Source organism: Daucus carota, chromosome 1, assembly GCF_001625215.2.
Source record: "Daucus carota subsp. sativus chromosome 1, DH1 v3.0, whole genome shotgun sequence".
Taxonomy (NCBI): Eukaryota; Viridiplantae; Streptophyta; class Magnoliopsida; order Apiales; family Apiaceae; genus Daucus; species Daucus carota.
In genome coordinates, this window is record NC_030381.2 from 27,058,811 (window position 1) to 27,080,116 (window position 21,306).

General features: G+C 33.2%; 3 protein-coding genes across 3 annotated transcripts; 1 reads left to right on the forward strand and 2 right to left on the reverse strand.

The window, feature by feature from the left end:
• Window positions 1–261: 261 nt before the first annotated feature.
• On the reverse strand, window positions 262–1,081 carry LOC108194639 (vacuolar iron transporter homolog 4-like). The gene has a single exon (XM_017361596.2). It carries the CDS (start codon window positions 999–1,001, stop codon window positions 372–374), a length of 630 nt encoding a protein of 209 aa, XP_017217085.1. The 5' UTR covers window positions 1,002–1,081; the 3' UTR covers window positions 262–371.
• Window positions 1,082–6,540: 5,459 nt separating this feature from the next.
• Window positions 6,541–10,243, forward strand: LOC108209329 (serine decarboxylase). Its single transcript, XM_017380176.2, has 6 exons — window positions 6,541–6,658; window positions 6,878–7,204; window positions 7,934–8,165; window positions 8,259–8,452; window positions 8,521–8,657; window positions 9,501–10,243. Exons 2-6 carry the CDS (start codon window positions 6,880–6,882, stop codon window positions 10,065–10,067), a joined length of 1,455 nt encoding a protein of 484 aa, XP_017235665.1. The 5' UTR covers window positions 6,541–6,658; window positions 6,878–6,879; the 3' UTR covers window positions 10,068–10,243.
• A 1,237-nt stretch (window positions 10,244–11,480) lies between these two features.
• LOC108197606 (vacuolar iron transporter homolog 1-like) lies at window positions 11,481–12,553 on the reverse strand. Its single transcript, XM_017365272.2, has one exon. The coding sequence runs from the start codon at window positions 12,404–12,406 to the stop codon at window positions 11,756–11,758; it is 651 nt and encodes a 216-aa protein (XP_017220761.1). The 5' UTR covers window positions 12,407–12,553; the 3' UTR covers window positions 11,481–11,755.
• Between the last annotated feature and the right edge of the window lie 8,753 nt (window positions 12,554–21,306).

Consider the following 21,306-nt stretch of genomic DNA (forward strand, 5'->3'; position numbering starts at 1 on the left):
CTCAAAGTAGCAAGTAAACAATTCACTTTTGTATAGAATTCAAATCAGATCTGTTAATTTCTTTGAGTGATACTTTTCATATGGATCCTGATGTCAATTGTTTGCATGTGCATATGTTTAAGCAAGTTCATCCTTTCCTGAAGAATTTACATATACTTTTGCATTAAGCCTTTACATAAGTTACCATCTTTACTTTTACGATCTTCAACCACAACAAAAGGAGGTGACCTTTCTTTGGAACTACCAACATTTCTTTACAAGGACAGGAAAGAAATTATATTTCTATTCAGAAAGAAAAGGACAAAGGGGCAGGAGAATACTAAATATATTATCATTCATATCAATATTAATATTACTTTAATGATCACTCTCTACAAACCGCTAGAGCCAATTAATTTGGTTAAACCAAAGGTAATAGCCATTGCTATCCAGCCACCAATCAGCAGCCTAGCGCAAGATTTCAGAGCCGGGGTCTTTCCCAACACTGCTCCAACTCCTCCAAACACGAGCAATGCAAAGGTTACCGCAGCAATCACCACAATAAGCCTCACCTTATGATCACCTATAAATGCAGCAGCTAGTAATGGAACTAAAGCCCCTAAAGAAAATGCAAGAGCTGACGCTAATGCAGCCTGAAAGGGATTTGGCAGTTGTTCCTTTTCGCTTTCATCATCATTCTTCTCATTGTCCAGCATTCTCTTGTCTCTTTTCATCTGAGCTACCTCAATATCTAGCTGTGAGTATACAGACACAAACTCCCCGATAGCCATGCTGCACGCACCTGCTACTAGGCCAGCAAAACCAGTAAGAATCATGACTGCAACGTCATTTTTAACAGCTCCTACACCCATCATTAATGATGCAACTGAAACCAAGCCATCTGTTGCTCCTAATACAGCTGCTCGAAGCCATTGTGCCCTTTGTGAGTAATCAAAGTACTCTTTTTCAGGTACTTGTCTATCGCTAGGCATTGATATTTGAACATCACTTAAGGAAGCCATGAAGATCAGAGCAGAAAATGTAAAGTATTTGCAAGAAAAGGAGTCGAATAAAGAGATTTTGAATTGCTTATGAAGATATTGTCGATAATTGAGAGTATTTATAGGGGTAAGGACTGCTTCCAAGTGATACTATGGATAGTAATTAAGTTGTTAGTGGTGCAAAAAGTTGAGATAATGTGTTGGGGCACAAACTTTTCTTTTGTCTAATTTATCATTGTCTGAGACAGGATGATGACATTAACATATTTCTGTTTACTGCACCTCCTAGTTACAGAGGCTTCTAAACTTGCAGATTCATCATATATCCAGACTATAATTATAACATTACATTTACAAATGTGAAAGTATGAACATGCAGAGATAAAGTCCTTAGTCCTTACCTGAGAAAACTGCATAAAAGTAATCTTTGTTAGGGAGATAATCCCTGACAGTCGATCTCTGACAACAAGCTTTCCGCACTTTCTTATAGCGGAAAGATAGAAACTCTAGGATGTGTGTCTAAAAGGCAAATAGGCGATGCAACCCTTGCATTCACATAAAAAATCAGGTATTATGTCTTTCAGCGATAATAAACTTCCGATAGATTATTGTAGAAATCGATTGTCAGGACTCGGACCAATCTTGTTATAACTAGTTATGTCAAGAAAAGAAACTACATTCCTACCATTGTAATCTAGTGGATATCGATCTCCCTTCTCTCAGTAACAATTAACAAAACATCGACAATTTAAACCTTAATGCAGAATTAATTATCTGTTTTACAGGGTAAGATTACTATCAAAATCATGCTTGCATTACAAAAGAAAAAGAAAACAATCAGAAAGCTATTAGTGAGTTTGACCTCTAAATCAAAGTTTTCGTACAAATCTAAAATTTGAGACTGAGATACTACACTGGTCATGACAGAGTCACTAAGAAGGTTGATTGAATTTGAATGGAAAAATCATGGATTGCTGAGTAGGAGGGCACACTCATAAAGCAAAGCAAGATATGAAGAAGATCAATTAACAATATGATAACAAAGTGGAGTGTGGTTGCCACACATATGGGATAAATTATATTATAAATATCAAGAGTGTGGAATACACACAGATGCCACAAGCATTTTACTATAATAATGGGAAAATGAAAGAAAGTTGTATTTCAGTTTCACAAGAAACGTTCACAATCTAATCTTTATGAACACCCTACCTAATGCAGAGTTTATGTGGTCTCGTTTTCATTTTTTATGTAATAGTATTACAAACTCGTGAGCTCGCATATGATCATCACGCCAAGCACGACCTTCGTTTTGCAACACATGAATATTAATAGGAATTTGTATTGTGCGTGTTCATGGCTTTTGAGTCGAGGTTAGATGACAAAATTTGTACATATGAGCAATGGCACTAGCTGTTTAACGGTCGATGGCAAGTTTAGAACATGACGTCTCTTGCTCTCTCGTAATTGTGTCCTGAAATTTCAAACAAAATTTAAGTTACCGGATATTACACTTTTTTTAAAAAAGGTTACTGGATATTACACCAAGCAAATGTCATGATCCCGAATAATCGATTGAAATATATGAAATTGTGATTCGGATAAAATACAATTCAAAATTTAACCAGATTTAAGATAATTTGATTTCAACCGATATCTTGCTTGAAATTTTTCAATTTGAAAACTAGTTTGACTGAATTATCATGCAGGATAGATGACGAGTTCGGGTTGCAATTCTTTGTAGCTTTTAGTTGGTTGTTTTTAGTCAATTTCGTGTTGCTTACCATTAATTTCATGATTACTTTTCCACATGAGTACTTATTTTCCTTCCAACTTATTATGCAATTAAGGACAATTTCGACAGATTTTTTTAAAATTGTATTTGTAATTTCATATAGCTAGCAGTTACGTATATGGTTGCAAATGCAACCTCCAAATTTTTACAAATATTTTTTAAAAATAATATTTTTCAATTTATTTTAAAAAATGATGTTATTTTTACAAAAAAAAAAATATTAATTGAGTAATGGAAAAAAACACTTTAGGGTGAGATTAGACCTGGCAATTTGGTACACGACACGAAAACACGACACGAACACGACACGAAAAGTTCGGGTTTGGATTTCAATATTCGGTACACGAACACGAAAGTACACGAACACGAAAATACATGTTGAATTTAGTGCCGGGTTCGGGTTTTTATTTTATATACACGAAAGTACACGATATAAATATATTTTTAAAAAAATAAGTATATGTTCGTGTAAATATATATATATTTTTACATATAATATATACATGTACAAATTTGTTCACAATTATATACATATATAAAGATTTAATATATATTTTATTATGTAATACATAAAAATGCATATAGTTCATTATATAATACATAAAAAAATATGTGTTTTTAATATATTTTATCAAATTTAATTATTATATTTATATTAAATGTACACAAAAAGTACACGACACGTTCCAAAACGGGTACGGATTTGAGATTAGGTACACGAATTCGAAATAGATCGGGTTCGAGTTTCACCTTCAAGTACATGAAACGTGAATTACACGACACGAAAGTACTTTCGACACGACACGATTGCCAGTTCTAGGTGAGATTGCCCTGACCCAATCTGACCAGCATGATTAGTTCCACACAGTATGATTAGTTCCACAAATCTCAGTGCATTGACTGTTTATTAACTAAAATTAGTTGAACTAATTTGAGATGGAAACAAATGTTCATCAACAATAAGGCTAATTGTTTGTTTATCAACATTTTAGTTGCTGCTACACCTCTCTTTATTCTATTTTTGCTACTTAACTATTAAAAAAAATATTTGTAAAGTAAATAAATCCAAAAAATTCAGTTTTATAAATAAACTAAAATATTTATTTAAATTATAAATAAAATTTAAATTTTATTTGCAATTACATAATAATAGGCCGTATGCCGATGTTGTTACTATAATTTCACCTCATACATGTTCATTACAAAGGAGCAAAAATTAAATATTTATAATATCCTTATTTATAAATATAATTCACAATATTGACAGGTCATGCGTCGCATGACTTCATCTTATAATTAAAAATAATTTTTAAGCTGAAGACTATTGAGTCGTTTGGCTTAATTTAAAAGAAGTGACTTATTGCTTAAAATAAAGAAGTGGATTAGAAGTGATAAGTGAATTTAACTTATAAGTTACTAAAAGTATTTGGATAACTTCACTTATAAATCAATCAAGTGTTTGGTAATTTAAATTTATAAACTAAAAGAAAATCAAATTAAAAAAATACAAGAAACATTATTAATAAATAAATTTCTTACATATTAAAAATTTAAATAACTTCATAAAAATATAATTCACTAAAAAAAGCTAAAAAAATAGCATTTCTAACTTCCAACTTCTAGCTCCAAAGAAGCTGAAAAGCACTTCCACCTTCTGTATCCAAACACGCGCAAATAAGCGGAAACCAGCTTTTATTAAAAAAAAAGTGGGAAGCAGGTGTTCCAAACACCCACTGTTATTCATAAAACCTGTTTTCAGATTATACTAACAATTTCTAAGTTGCTTTTCAAATAAAAAGTAGTTGTTATATTTTTGAATATTTCCGACAATAGTTATAAAATGATATTATTTATATCATTTACTTTTATATATCAAAGAAAATGTGCCTAACTTCAGTTTGCTAACAATGTGCCTCTCATTTATTCTGATACTTTTTGTTTAGTCTATAAATAGATAATTTCATTCTTTGTAATCTATATTTTATAAATTATTTTCCTAAAACAGTTGTGCAAAGCAATACGAAACCAAACGGAGCCTCATTCGAGTTGCAAATATAGATGCTCTTAAACGGTTGTATGAGAAAGATTCCTATGTCGTTTTCTTTAATTATCTTGTGTTATTATGTAATAATATATGTTGAAAGAAAGTTGAGAGAGCTAGAAAAAAAAATAAATTGACATGATTGTATTATTCACTCATTACATTACACGCTAAAAAAGCAGTTTTTATAGGTCCTTGTTAGACTAGTGACAAGACAAAGTGAAAAGTCAAAATTCACATACAAAATTGATAGGTCAATCCAAGAGTCAAAAATCATAAGTCAATCCAAGAACCAAAAATCATCCATATTTATATTTCATAACATCTTGCACGTATATTCCGTATATTTATTTATATTTTCTAATTGATAAATCAGTTTTTTTTCCTATTATATTGGAAGATATAAGATTTTTTTTTTTAGAGAAGGAAGACATAAGTATTTTATTTATGTATTCCAGACCTTCGAATATAAGTAATTTACATTAATCTCGAAAAATAAATTGGATAAGAGGAAATATCCTAATTTGGCGGAATTACTACTTCATTGACATTTGGGTTAATTATCAAGTTGGTCACTGAAGTGGGCTTAATGTATCAAGTTGGTCACTATACTCAAAACGATATCAAGATGGTTACTAAAGTCATCGTAAATATCAAACAAGTACCTTGAAATATGAGTTTAAGTAAGAAAAATATTATATATAAAGTTTTATACATTATTTTTAAATGTTACCACAACCAACTAAAAGGTTATGACTTTTAGTATTTAAAATAATATATTTATATTTAATCAAGTTTATTTATTATTTATATTTTATTATATAGTTATTTTCTTTGTTTTAATTAAAAATAAATAATAAATAAACTTGATAAAATCTAAATATATTATCATAAATATTAGAAGTAATAATCTTTTACTTGGTTTTGGTAACATTCAAAAAATGTGCGTAAAACTTTATAAATAATATTTTTACTGCTTGAACTTATATTTCAAGGTACTTGTTTGATATTTATGGTCACTTCGGTGACCATCTTGATACCGTTTTGAGTTCAGTGACCAATTTGATACATTAAGCCCACTTCAGTGACCAACTAGATAATTAACCCATTGACATTTGATTGTAACACAGATATTAATTTTCTCAAAAATATCTGTTTAGGGTTAATTATCAAGTTGATCACTGAAGTGAGCTCAATATATCAAGTTCGTCACTGAACTCAAAACGGTATCAAGATGGTCACCGAAGTGGCCATAAATATCAAACAAGTAACTTGAAATATGAGTTTAAGTAGTAAAAATATTATTTATAAAGTTTTACATATTATTTTCAAATGTTATCACAACTAACTAAAGGTTATGACTTCTAGTATTTAAAGTAATATTTTTATATTTTATCAAGTTTATTTATTATTTATATTTTATTATATAGTTATTTTCTTTGTTTTAATTAGAAATAAATAATAAATAAACTTAATAAAATCTAAATATATTATCATAAATATTAGAAGTCATAACCTTTTACTTGGTTTTGGTAACATTCAAAAATAATGTGTAAAACTTTATAAATAATATTTTTACTGCTTGAACTTATATTTCAATGTACTTGTTTGATATTTATGGCCACTTCAGTGACCATCTTGATACCGTTTTGAGTTCAGTGACCAATTTGATACATTAAGCTCACTTCAGTGACCAACTAGATAATTAACCCTATCTGTTTATAGGGAAAAAAATCTAGATATATATATACGTAGTAACAAACTGAAACAGAATCGTACTTTCAAGAAATCCTCAAGAGTTCACAAGGATCTTTCTGCTTTCTGCTTGCTGCTTATTTCAAGGTAATGCTGCCCAGATCCACAAGTTATCTCATCACATACACACACACCTCAATATAAAAAAAAGTTTTTGCATTTTTATGATTCAAGAAGTTTCTAGTTCTATATTTTATGTCAATTTGATTATTTTTTTCACGCAGGAATGTTTTTAGACTGTATATTCATGTGGGTTTGCTTCAAAATTTGATTTTGATTGAGATATATTCTGTTTTTGTTGATTAGTAATGGCTACCAGTGTTGAGGGTATTGCTCATGAGCTCAATCTTGAAAATGTTGATCCTTTGCCTGAGGATTTCGACCCAACTGGTGTAATCAAGGACCCTTTGCCCCCTTTAGTTAATGATTCTCGAGTAGGCGTAAATGTTGAGGGAAATGGGGAAGTGAAAAAAGAGAGGGAGATTGTACTTGGGAGAAATGTGCATACAATGTGTCTTGAGGTTACGGAACCTGAGGCCGATGATGAGGTTACCGGGGAGAGGGAGGCTTATATGGCTAGCGTTTTGGCGAGATATAGGAAGTCTTTACTGGAGAGGACAAAACATCATTTGGGTAATGATATTAGTGATTTATTGTAGATTCATTGCCTTTGAATTGTGATTGTTGTTTTGATAGCCTTATAAAATGTTTTAATGTGTTGACTAATGGCTTGGACTATTATTTGATACTTCAATTGTTCCTCCTGGAACCTTATTTCTAATGTGTGCTTAGAATTTATGTTATTCATTGAATATTCTCAAATAAGGACTGTTGTAGTAAGTACTATGTAAGATATTTAAAATTTTCTAATAACATTTGCTATAACAGAAGAAATTATGTCCCAGTATTCGATAATGTTAAAACCAAAATTTATCTGATGGCTTTCAAAATGGGGCCCTATACGTGTAAATGGAGCATGTATTTAGTCAGTTCTAACTTTTAATCTCATTTATGTAAATATAATATAATATCTTCTATTAACTATGTCAGTTATGTCATTCGAGTGCTAAGCTGTTTTTGCTGTACTCATAAATAAATAACAATACAAGGGAATTATCTATGACTGAGTGGAGACTTTAAACTGTATATAAATATACAAGTAAGCTTTCCAGAGATTTTATCAATTTACTGCTACAATGATTTATCACTTATCAGCGCTATTTTAAATTTGTAATACATCGGATCCAAACTCACAAGCCTAATTACTGTGTCCTGATAATCAATTATAGCTCTCTCCCATAGGCCATAAGTACCTTATCAAATTATCCTTCTCATGATCACATCATTTTGTACCTGCAACAGGTTACCCATATAATCTGGATTTTGATTATGGTGCATTGGGACAATTGCAGCACTTCTCCATTAATAACCTTGGAGATCCTTTTATAGAAAGCAATTACGGTGTCCATTCCAGACAGTTTGAAGTTGGTGTATTGGATTGGTTTGCACGCCTATGGGAATTGGAGAAGAATGAGTACTGGGGTTATATAACAAATTGTGGCACAGAAGGCAATCTGCATGGTATTTTAGTCGGGTCAGTAGTTTTTCTTTTTCACCCGTGTGAAACTTTTTAATTGGCAATGCAATTCCTACACCCTTCAGATATTGTATTGATTTAATTCTGCAGGAGGGAAGTGTTTCCTGATGGAATCTTGTATGCATCATGTGACACACATTATTCCATATTCAAAGCAGCACGAATGTACCGTATGGAATTTGAAAAGGTCAACACCTTGACCTCAGGAGAGATTGATTGCAAAGATTTGAAAGCTAAACTTCTTTGTCACCAGGACAAACCAGCAATTATCAATGTCAATATTGGTATTTACCTTTCTCGATGTATATTTTCTATATGTGTGGCGTCAATGCTGAACTACGGCATTCTGCAGGAACAACTGTAAAAGGTGCCGTTGATGATCTTGATCTTGTTATAAAGACCCTTAAGGAAAGCGGTTTCAATGATGACCGGTTTTATATTCACTGTGATGGAGCACTTTTTGGCCTCATGATGCCTTTTGTCAAACGTGTGAGTTTTGCTTGTTTTACATATGCCTACTTCACAAGTTGCTTATATGCAACATCTTTATAATGTTTATATCATTATAGGTTGATTAATATCTCCATCTTTATATGTGTTTATTGGTGCATCATGTGTATGAAAATTTATACTCCCTCCGTCCCACCAGATTCTTTACAGTTTCCTTATTTGGCCGTCCCACCCATTTCTTTACATCACAAAACTTTCCTAAAATAGTTAATGGGTCCCACCATTTTCCCACTTTTCCTTCCTTTTCACACTACTTTTACTCCACCAACTCTCTTTTATATATTAAAAATCAATGGGTCACTTCACCCATTTTTCCTTCTCTTTTCCACTACTTTATACATATTTCTTAACCTCCGTGCCCAAACCCAATGTAAAGAATTGGGTGGGACGGAGGGAGTATGTGTTTATATGTTAATCAATTAGATAAAAAGTTGGAGTACTATTGTTTACTCCAAGACACAAAAACCAGAGTAAAGAAACAATTAAAAATAACATGTCACCTATTAATCATTGTATAACTTCCTAACGAAAAAAAAACTTTCTGTTTCTTACGATTTAATATTTTGCACCAAATAGGTTTCCATTGTATTTTACAGATTGTATCCTAATCACTACTTCTGTCTTTACACCTATCATTATATGTTAAAACATCCTGGTGAAAAGAAAACCTTTAGCGTCTGAAAAATCTTAATCCGGATAAAACATTAAAGCAATCTAATGTTGGAACAAGTTATTCACTTATTCACAATTGTCAAGTGCATATCTATAGAACTTCTCAAATAAGCTAAAAGTCTTTATTATTCTTGTTTTTCGTGATTGCAGGCACCAAAAGTGTCATTTAAAAAACCTATTGGAAGTGTCAGTGTCTCAGGCCACAAATTTGTTGGGTGCCCAATGCCTTGTGGTGTCCAGATAACAAGATTAGAGCACATTAGTGCCCTCTCCAGTAATGTTGAGTATCTTGCTTCAAGGGATGCAACTATTATGGGTAGCCGAAATGGGCATGCTCCCATATTCCTTTGGTATACCTTGAACCGGAAAGGATATCGAGGATTTCAGAAAGAAGTCAAAAAATGCCTTAAAAATGCACACTACCTAAAAGATCGCCTTAGAGATGCTGGGATCGGGGTAATGCTGAATGAACTGAGCAGCACAGTTGTATTTGAGCGTCCTCACGATGAGGAATTCGTACGCAAGTGGCAGCTTGCTTGCCAAGGGAACATAGCACATGTTGTAGTAATGCCCAACATCACTGTTGAAAAGCTGGATAAATTCTTGGCTGAACTCATTGGAAAGCGTGCTGTTTGGTATAAAAATGGAACTTTTCAGTCACCTTGTGTTGCATCTGAGTTAGGTAATGAAAATTGTTTTTGTGGTTTACACAAGTGACACTGGTGGTTGTAGACTTGTAGTGCATTATCAGCAAACAGATTTAGTTCATTCTTTGGTACTACTGTTGCTGTTTCTTTTAGTTATTCAAGGCATTTCAAATGCTCGTACAATAATTGTGTTTTCTGCTTTAGCGATTGTTATCAGTGACTGCTGGAGGTTTGACCCCTTTTGTCAGTGATTTCATTCAGTCTCGTCTCAGGTTCAAACATACATCTATACAATGGAACCGTCTGTCTGTGACAGGTTCTGGATATAGATTATGTAATATTTAGGTCTATATACAGTGTTCACAGGAAGCACAACCTTATAAAAACAGTGTTTATTAAATATAACCGAGGTGAAACACAGATGATCTAGCTAAGGATATATGATGGCTGTATATTCTGAAAGAAATTCGATATAATGCCTGTAAATGTTCGGATCATGTTTAGTGCAGTGTCTTTAATTAGCACTAAAACTGAAGCATGATTTGATACCTGTTGGGCACTAATACTGTCTTGTCAAGAGTGAGTCTTATCCAATATAAGCTGCACTTGGGACTGGAATATGTTTCATCTGATCCTCCAAATCTGAGTACTGATTAGAAGCATATGAAAGTTTGATCAATTGCTTACTGTTCAGGGAGAATCTCTATTTTGTGCATCTGCAAAATTAGTCCACCTTCTATATCATGTTAGGAATGAATTTGGTACTCAAGCCTCAGGAATAAGATTCATCGCTGGTCTAATCCTTGTGACACGTTTGTAAATTGTACTGATGTCCTTAGGGTTTATGAAGATCTTCGAATTTGAACCGCTAATTCTTGTTCTGTGTTAGTTATGTTCCAGACACATTCTTTCCATTCGAAAAGGTTATGCCAATAAGAAATTTGTTCAGGTTTCTTAATAGATCACATGTATGCGCTTTACTATGTGATTGTTTCAAGTGAATGGAATGTGATTCTCACAATATTATATAGGTTCAGTATAATTCCTTATAGAGTGGAGCAATATTCTAAATTAGAGAGTAATTGTGTCGAGTCTCTAGATTCTCAAACTCTATTTTTGATAATTAAACATACTCACGCACCCATTTTGTAATAAGAAGATTTGAACCTTCGATATCCCGTAAAGGGAGGGAGCTGGGGGAGATTCTGCTCCCTCTGGCCATGTGTAGCATTAACACATACATCCTTTTATTCTCTCAGTTGTACCTTCCCCTTCCTTTTCTTCTTTGTTTTTACTGGGTTTTAACTACCTAGATGCCATATATTTTACTTTTTTTGTTCCTATTCATGACGAAGTTGAACCGTGAAACAGATTCCTTACAGAGAACACGAGTAACACTAATGCCCTTGTATTTTCTGATACAGGAGTTTTTTGCACTGAAACGAGCTAAAAGATAGAAATGATAATTGCGGTGGATTTAACGTAGTAACACATAAAAAGGTATGATATTCTTTATCGTCGTTACAGAACACTTGGATTGCTATTACCATTAGCTGACAGTTTCGCTCATATCATTAGCTGACAGTTTCGCTCATACAGTCTGGCTGCCCTCGTAGAAACACACACATAACACATGCTCTCTAGACAAAAGAGAGATCGAACTGATCTTGAAACGATATTATTCTAGGAAGAAAGCTAGATCATAGCTGAATAAACTTGTGTTTAACAGAAAGGGAAGATTTTGCGGATCTAATAAGCCTAAAATGAAACAGCAGAGCCGGCTAATTTGGTTAAACCGAAAGTGATCCCCATGGCTAACCACCCTCCAGCTAAAACCCGAGATATAGACCTTATGACAGGTGCTTTTCCCAGCATCGCACTCAGACCTCCGAACCCTATCAATGCAGAGCTTACTGCAGCTGTGACAGCTATTAACCTCACATGATAATTCTTCACAAATGCTGCAGCCAGTAGGGGCACCAGGGCTCCTATGGCAAACATGAAGGCTGACACTAGCGCGGCCTTCACAGGGCTAGGCAATTTCTTCTTCTTCGCCTCTAACTCGGCCTTTGCTTTATTTCCATGCACAGCTTCCCTCTTTATTTGTTCCACTTCCGTGTCATATTGAGAATACACTGACACAAATTCTCCGATGGCCATGCTACAAGCTCCAGCAACCAGTCCTGCAATTCCGCTAAGGATCATGGTCTTTTGGTCAGTTCTGACAGCTCCAACGCCCATAATGAGGGATGCAGTAGAGAGCAAGCCGTCGTTTGCTCCCAGCACACCAGCTCTGAGCCACTGTGATCTCTGTGAGTAATCAAAAGCCTCCTCAGTTTCAAATGCTTGCGCGGATTGTTGTTCAAATTGTTTGTTGGGATGATCATGAACTTTGATGGCAACTGCCATGATGATAACAAAGTTTCAGAGAAAATTAAGGAAATTATTGAGAGAAATATAGCTAGAGACAGAACCAACAGTGTGCTTGAGTTTGTTGGAAGATAGATATGGGGGAATGTGGATGGCACACGCCATATTTATAAGAAGTTGTTAGTGTGTAATGCACAAGATACGTATAGAGTGAGTGTTAAGACTCCCGTCATATATAGAGATAAAAATGATTTGTCTTGAATATAAACAGTCAAACAATTCTATGTTTTACGAGGATTTCAAAAAATATCCTTTCAAACTATTCAAAACCAACAATATCATATTAATTTGGAGTTAATAAGTGTTACGCGGCCTAACATGTTGAGCGACTTCATGCATTTTGTGCGTAGAGCTATCTTGCTTGAGAAGATTGTGGAATATTCATGTGTTTACGCTTCTTTACGGTTTCAGAAGTATTTTGTGGGAGACTCAATTTTTGCATCACTGCATATATCACTGTTTAAAAATCTATTAGGCATCAACCGGGTAGTTTTACATCTAGGGTGCTTAAAGATTAAGCCAAGACAAGTGCTTGTGCATATGAATGTGGTCAAAACAAATTATAGGAAACTATTTGGGAGAATTTAACATGGATATCTGTTGTTAGAGTTGCTCGTTAGCCAGAGAAAAAACAAAGGATGACGAGTCAATCCTGATATCGAAATATATTAAAAAGTTTCGGCGTGTTTATTATATGTAAAAGTTTCGGCGTGTTTGCTAGTCGTTAGAGTTTGCTCGTTAACTAAAGAAAGTATATGACGATAATGCGCGAAACTTGATATCCGTGCATATTTGAAGCCTGGCGTGCGTGTACACGTTCGTCTGATCGACTGACGTGCGTGTGTACTCGTTCGTTCGATCGACTTATGTTACAGAAAATGTCATATGCTGATTTAAAGCGAATAACGAATATCGACATATATTTGAAAGCTCTAATATAACACGTGTGCTTTCTTTTCTTTTCTTTTCTTTTTTGAAAAAAACACGTGTGCGTTCCAGTTCGTTAAAAAATAATTCAAATTAAATACCGATTTCAAGTATAATTTATTGATTATTTAAACTCCGAAATTAGTGAAATTAAAACCAGATATCTATTTTTAGCAAACATGAAAAAAGAAACAACAAGAGGAGAGAAGGCGAGATTGTCACAAAGAAGCTCCTGGGCAATGTACTTTTTTTATAGCTGTTGTCTTCACCTTTACATAAAGAAAAAATTCCGTTTAAACATAACGCTCATGTTGCATCGAAAAGGGAGATGTGGACAATCAAGTGAGAGAACTCACCGGCGAAAATGCCTTTTCAAATTGTTAGAGCAAGCCCAATGCAATTCCCTATTTTCAACCCCTAAAATATTATATAATAATGGTTACCTAAAATATAGGGGACAAAAAAATTGTTTTGCTCCAATGGTATTCCCTATATTGATCCCCTATATTTCAAATTCACATATGCAACTGAAATAGAGAGAGAAATTGCAGTGATAAATGACAGAAAAACAAGAGGATATATGAGCTGGTGATGACATGGAGAATATAGGGGTTTGCTTTTTCATCCCTCAAATAAGGGGTTGAACTTTCTCTCACCTAAAATAAATGAGGGATAGGGAGTTGCGTTGGAGTTGTGTTTTTTGTTCTCAATCTTCAAATATTGTCCATGTAGACTAAATATAGGTAAGGAGTGGGTGCATTGGAGTTGCTCTTACGCCTCGTTTAACAGGTACATTATTATATTATAATATTTGCTGATTTTACTCTAATAATTCAAAAACTACATGGTATAAAAAGAAATTACTGGTTTTAACAATATTCTTATTAGTTAGTAAACACAACTGAATAAGTAACTAATATATGGATTTGTCCCGTTTGGGATATTTATGCGCGGAGACGTTTATAATTTGTTATATTGTTTCTAAATTTCGTGTTCGTCTTTTCTTGGTAGTTGATTCAACTTTTTACGAAATGTTTAAAGCATACTCCCTCCGTCCCCTTTTACTTGTCCTTTTTGAAAAAATAACGCATCTTAAGAAAATGTTAGTTGGATATCTTTTTTTATATATATCCCTAATAAATGTAATGAATTAGATAGAGTTGTGTATATATATATGCTAGTCAAACATTGAAAGTTGTTATTTTTTGAAAAAACATACAAAAAGTTGTTTTGAAAAAAGAAGTGGACAAGTAATTTGGGACAAATTTTTTTTTCAAAGTGGACATGTAAAAGGGGACGGAGGGAGTAATAACTAATTGAAACACTAATCGAAACACCGACCTTGAGTGTAATGTTATACAATATCGAATGTAAATTCGAAAAAAAAAATTCAGATAATATGACAGATAAATCATTGATTTTGATAACATGATTTATCACATACACGAGATTCATTAATATTAATGAGAGTAAATTCAATCAAAAATTGCTTGTGTAATGGGATACGTTCGAAGCCCCGAGCTTGCAAGTAGTTTTGAAGTATGCCTCTAATTCAAGTAATTTTCCCTACTACTGGAAATATTTCACTTGGATTGGTATGATTGCAGTAGAAATAGGTTTCTTTCTCTTTCAATGTTCTCTCTGTGCTTGTTGGAAATTTGCAATGTCTCCTCTGTGGTTGGACCTCTAAACTTATATTATTAGTACTAAGAGCAAGTCCAAGAGTGCCCTAAATTCATGTTCTAAATCAAAATTTGAAGCATTTGAAGTAAAAAGATGCTCCAACAATGTCCTAGTGGTGCCCTAAACAAATAGGACATCTAACAAATGCCTTATTTTTGGGGCACAATCATGCATGTCCTAAACCATTTTTATCAATAAAATATTAGCTTTACTCTCATTCCAACACATCTCTCTTCTCTCTTCTTTTCACTTCCCTCCGACAATAATTTAAATATATTACTATTTTAATAATAAGGCACAAAAATAAGGCATGTTGTTGGATGTGGTATATTAAAATGATGTCCTAAATCACTAGGATATTATTTTTTATTATATTCATAGGGCACTTGCTAGAACATTGTTGGACTTGCTCTAACTTATAACCTGTGTAATGTACAGGATTTTTTTGATTATTTTATAAAAAATTTATTTATAATATATTAAGAATGATGAAAAAATAATTTATCAATAATAAATAAAAATAAAATATGAAATAATATTTTTTTTTAAGTCACGACTACTTCTGAGGTATTAAGCTCTTATCTCGTTATTTGATCAACCTTATTTTTGAATTTTGACTTCGTGTTTATTTATTGTTGTATTGCTTGCGACATCGGTCATTATGATAACTTCTTTGTTGATTATGTTGTGTATCATTGACATATTCTTCGTGAAATATCGTATGTTTATTTTTGATTCTTCTCAAAAATTTATATTTTGATATGAACAAAACTTTATCAGATGATTTTTAGAGATATAGTTAAAAAGTTGGTGAGCCTCTAGTGGTCTATGTTCAAGATCTTGGTCAGTTTTATATTTTGAAGAGTTTGGTGTCATGACGGATGTTGATTTGTATTCGTATGAAAGTTTTATAAATAATATCAACTCGTATTAGAGTATTTTCACGTTTTCTCTTAATATTTTTTATTATTAATTTTGTGATGTTAACTATTTATTGAAATATGAAGTAATAGTCACAGATCCATGTGACTATCTAATCACAAGATTGCTCAGTGCGTATCTAACCGCAAGATCATTCCAAATAGCACACGCATATGACATATAGACAATACTATTGCGGATATCAGTGGATACAGAATTTAAGATCCACGAAATCACCATAATTATATAACGTGTCCAGTGTGCAAGTAACGGAGAATCAACAACAGGTTTGACATAGGTGCCATCAATAAAACCTAGCTTAAATTTAGCAGATAAAGCTAGTTTCATAGAACGACGCCACTGAGTATAGTTACTCTCAGTAAAAGTGACATTCGTGAGAATAGTACTAGACTATTCGAAGATGCAAACAATAAGGATGTAAAGCATCAATTGTTGAGGAGAGAACACTTGATGTTGCAAAAGCGTAAGATAACTTTGTAGCATGAGCCATGAGATCAACCGATAAAGACGATGCAAATCACGCAAATGAGAAATGGAGAAATATTTAGAATACTACAAATAACCACAATAAACTGATTACAATCGCAATCTCAACTATCACACTAAGCAATGACTTAGAGATCGAACAAGTACTTGAAATGGAGATCGAAAGAAATGAGCCTCAATCGAGAGAGAACGAGAAAGAGATTAAGCGAGAGAGAATAGTAGAGAGATCGATGTAGCACGTGAAAGAAAAATGAAGATCGATGTAGCCAGAGATGAAGAAGAGGCTTATCTCCCTGGCTCTGATACCATGAAGGAGATGTAGCCAGAGATGTTAATTGCATTCTCTTCTTGTATGACTTCAGCAGTAAATATATTCCTAATACTAATTACCAGTAGGGGTAAGCATTCGGATTGGTTAACCGAAAACCAAACCGAATAACCGGAAAAAATTCAGTTCGGTTAATCGAACTAAATATTTTGGTTCAGTTTTCGGTAGCAAAATTTCAAAATTTCGATTTTTCAGTTTTTTAACCGCGGTTAACCGAAAATCGTTTGATTAACCAAATTGTCAATACTTAATAAAATATTAATATTTTAATTCATATCACCTAATTATCTATACAGAAGACTTATTCAGTTTAAACTTAAAAACCTGATTTGAAACTCGTGAAATATATTGAAACTTCTTCACTTCAATTAGCTCATGTCCTGTGCGATTGTAATTGTGATGCAACTAATCTTGTTTGAGTATATATATTTGGGTATGTGAATCATCATAGTATATGTCTTTGGATTTGTGTATCTTTGTGTATATGTTAATTAGATTACTGGAATACACTCCTGTAAAAATCTTGGAGTCTAAAACAGTTGGTCATGACTGCTGCTACTCTTTGTTTATGTGCTGGACTCATTTGAATAACGATCAGTCCAGAGTATAAGAGGTATTATTGTTACTGAGCTGCAACCAACATTTTTATTCAAAATATCGGTTTTTACGCTTCGATTTTTGGGAAAAACCGAAATAATTTTTCGGTTCGGTTTCAAAACCGAACTTTTTTCGGTTCGGTTTTCGGTAGGCATATTTCCGACAATTCAGTTTCGATTAACCGAATTAAAATTCGGTTCGGTTCGATTTTTACCGAATGCAAAGCCCTAGTCAGTAGCAAGATAAATATTTTTTTTAGCCTAATAAAACACACTTATCTACTGTGCTATACGTAAATGTTAAATTAAATATCATCTCTATTAAGACTAAGTTTTCATATTTTTTTCTCCATTAATAAATCTATAAAGTTTAAATCATTAAAATTTGAGAACTATTTCCGTAGAAATTATTTTGTTTGAATTTGATCATATACATTTATTAAATTTGATTATATTTAATTGCATGCTTACCATTTGTTGCCGCTTTAGAGTAATAAAATTATTTTTATGTTTTATGTTGATAGATGAATTTGGTGAATCAACAAACGTGAGGTTCGTTGACGGACTTAGGTGTTTTACGGTGATTATATGACGGAAATCCGCCGTGGGCGGTGGTTTTTAGGTGTTTGAGGGTGGCTGAGATCAAGGGAATATATTTCTGCTCTCGTTCTCACAACTCTCGATATATCCCCTTGATGTGCCTACGTACCCCTTTATATAGGGGATCAAGCCGTACGTAGTTCTATAGAACCAAGACTCCTAGTTTGATCAGGACTAGACCTCTTGGGGATAAGACCAACCATGGGTCGGTGACTTATCACTTAGAGTTCTACTCCAGTTAGAAGTATGCCTTGAGGCAATTACCCTAGACTCCTAGTCCAAGTACATCACGGATACGGCATCATCCCCACTACGAGAGATGACACTAACCGCTACTCTTCGTAGCATGGAGGAGACATCGGATAGAGCCGTGACCACTTCTACGAGGCGTAGGGACGCGTCCTTACCCCCTAGTGAAGGTTCTCACTAAGAGGTAAGGACAATGAGGAGCCAAGTTACACGATCGTCCCAGTCCCCCAATGAGGGCTAACTCACCAGCATACAGGACCCGGACATATGATCGGCCTTCATGTCACCCCTGAGGGCCTTCTACAATCATGATCACCCCAAGCCCCCGCACGAGGACAACCCGGCAGATAGCAGGATTGGGGATTATAGATCACGCCCGGTCGTAACCCGGGAACTAACAGATGAGCCTGATAACTTCCAGATGAGCCTGGCACTAGTCTTCATATCCCTCGGAAGGGTAGATCTTCGTATCCCTCGGAAGGGTCGTCATCGAGACTCACTCAACCTCACACACATATCACTTACCTGTGGGCGCGACCATGGAGGGGGCGCCCTTTGTCTTTCCTGTTTATTCCCCCATTCTTGAGACATAGTACATTCATCCTTAAGACACAAGGCCGCGCCTCCCGGGACTACCCCGCGGAGGGCGCGCCCGTCTCTATCCCTTCATGGCTAAAACTGGCCATAACATTTTATATTAATATTAATTAAATTATTAAGCGAAAATTAAATCTAATATGATTATCCAATAATATAACAGAATTGAATATGAATAATAATTTAGAATCTTAAAATCGACCCGATCCCATTTGAATCTGGATAAATTAAATGAAAGATGTGCCGTCAACTCTATTATGAAGTCTTATTTGATTCGTCTTGGTGACTCCTGATTTGATTTATGCAATCGGTTGTATCTCTATCTCACCTGCAATTTTAAATGTTCATCTTGACATCACATATTTGATGATTTTCATCATTAAATGTTGGAGGAGAAAGATATAGGAGCAGTTAACTTAAAAAAATATTTATTATTTTTCATTAAGAAGTTATTTATTAATAAAAAATAATTTTTAATTATAGGTTAGGATATTTATTCTCTATTTATAATTTAGAGTTTATTGCATTTTGCAACCCGCTTCTTTGCGCGAAATACAGTTAATTACACAGACTTTATTTTGTTTCAGTTCGCCTAGTTAACTTTCATTCCGTTAGCATTTTACACCTAACCATTAAATTGTCTACAAAATGTTATTTTTATAAAATGTTATTTTTTGAAAAAACCAACAGCTCTTTCAGCAGTCTTATTTAACTGTTTTTAAAGAAATAAATAATTGAAATATTAATATTGATATTATTAGTCATGTTTTATTTTTTTTGTCCTAACTTAATAAATATTTTAGTTGAATCTCAATTCTAATTAATATGGGAATCATTGTTATATTAGGTATGTACTCATGAATATAAGTTTTAGTTCTCAAAAATAAAATAAAAAATGTTAAAGATTTTATTATATTTTTTCTTGTTAAAAAATTTGCTTTAAGGTTTTATCTTGTAAATTTGAATATTACAAAATATTTTTATTAATATTATTAATGTAAGATTTGATTTAATATGATTAATATAACATTTGATTAATATAACATTTGATTTACAAAATATCTTGTAAATTTGCTTTAAATATTTTTATTAATATTATTAATATAACATTTTACATTTGGTTGGAAGCTGAAAGAGGGAGGGAAAAATCAGATGAACAGTCTCGAGAGGGTTGCTTATTGTATTTTTGTTTTTAGTTTTAATTTTAAATGTGAAATTACGGTATTGTCCTTAACGTTAACGTTGACATTTTGATTTTCAGACCGAAAATGATTAACAGGTGCAAACTGTATGATAGTTAATAGTTAAGTAGGCGAGCTGACACGGAATAAAGTCTGTGTACTTAACTGTTTTTCGCGCAAAGAAACGAGTTGCAAAGCGCAATAAGCTCTATAACTTATCATGTATAAAAATTATTAATATAATAATAAATTATTTTTTAAAGTGATCTCCTATATTTTGTAAAATTAAATTTCAAAAAAATAGCTAAATATTTTCAACTTCTTATATTCGAATTTATAAGTCAGAAGTTGATTTATAAATTCTTTTTTAAAAATAACATAAATAAATGGGAAAATCAATTTTTTTGTCACTGATATTCAGTCCTCTCATCAACAACATGGCTGGGTTACATCTGAAAATAATTATAAGTCAACAACATGGTTGGGTTACATCTGAAAATAATTATAAGTTTGAAACTAAGGCAAACAAAGTTCCAGGTGAAACTATGTAATTTTCCTAATTTAGAGATACAAGAACCTTAATTTAAAATCTTCCCCGAATTTAAAATGAAGAGAACAGTTGTATATTCCAGATTAGGTTATGTTTATAAATATTGTATACGACACATCGGCAGACAGTCCACGTAGACGCTTTATTTAACGTTCAGTGGTCAAACTTAATGAAATATGATAGAATCCAATACAAAAGTAACGTTAGTGATTAAAAAAATTAAAATATTAGTTTGGTGGTAGATTTCTAAAAGAAAAAATAGTTGAGTGACAAAAAATTGATTTTCTCTAAATAAATTGGTTTTAACATATAAGTTCGAACCGGACTTTCAAACGCATCCAAATAGCTTATCAGAGTATTGATTTTTCACGTCCTTTTCATATTTAAAGTTAAGAATTTATTTAAAATACTCATCCGAGATGTTTTTATGTGACCTGAAAAAGTATAAGGATGTCGGGAAATTTGGAACTCCGCACCAGGACTTGCTCTGATGTACTTCAACAGTGTTCCAAGGTCTTGCGTGGCTGCTTGTGTGGCCCTATGGCCTATGGGCCCTGCGAGAAGAAAAGTGTTGAAGCTTAGTCTGCTTTTAGAATTACATACATTGGGCTTTGGAGTAATTGAAGTTCTTCGTGATATTGTTTGAGGCCCGTATTAATGATCCTAGCTTATATTGGTTTGGGCCACCTGGAGTAAATTGTAAACTACAGAAGTACGTGAGTAAAAAGGGAGCTTTTCTG

What these genes read in the sequence shown, in the direction of transcription:
- LOC108209329 (XM_017380176.2), top strand. Translation starts at nt 6,880, where the DNA reads ATGGCTACCAGTGTTGAGGGTATTGCTCATGAGCTCAATCTTGAAAAT. An exon ending in GAGGACAAAACATCATTTGG is followed by an intron (nt 7,205 to 7,933) that starts GTAATGATATTA and finishes TACCTGCAACAG; the next exon opens with GTTACCCATATAATCTGGAT. An exon ending in TGATGCCTTTTGTCAAACGT is followed by an intron (nt 8,658 to 9,500) that starts GTGAGTTTTGCT and finishes TCGTGATTGCAG; the next exon opens with GCACCAAAAGTGTCATTTAA.
- LOC108194639 (XM_017361596.2), bottom strand. Translation starts at nt 1,001, where the DNA reads ATGGCTTCCTTAAGTGATGTTCAAATATCAATGCCTAGCGATAGACAA.
- LOC108197606 (XM_017365272.2), bottom strand. Translation starts at nt 12,406, where the DNA reads ATGGCAGTTGCCATCAAAGTTCATGATCATCCCAACAAACAATTTGAA.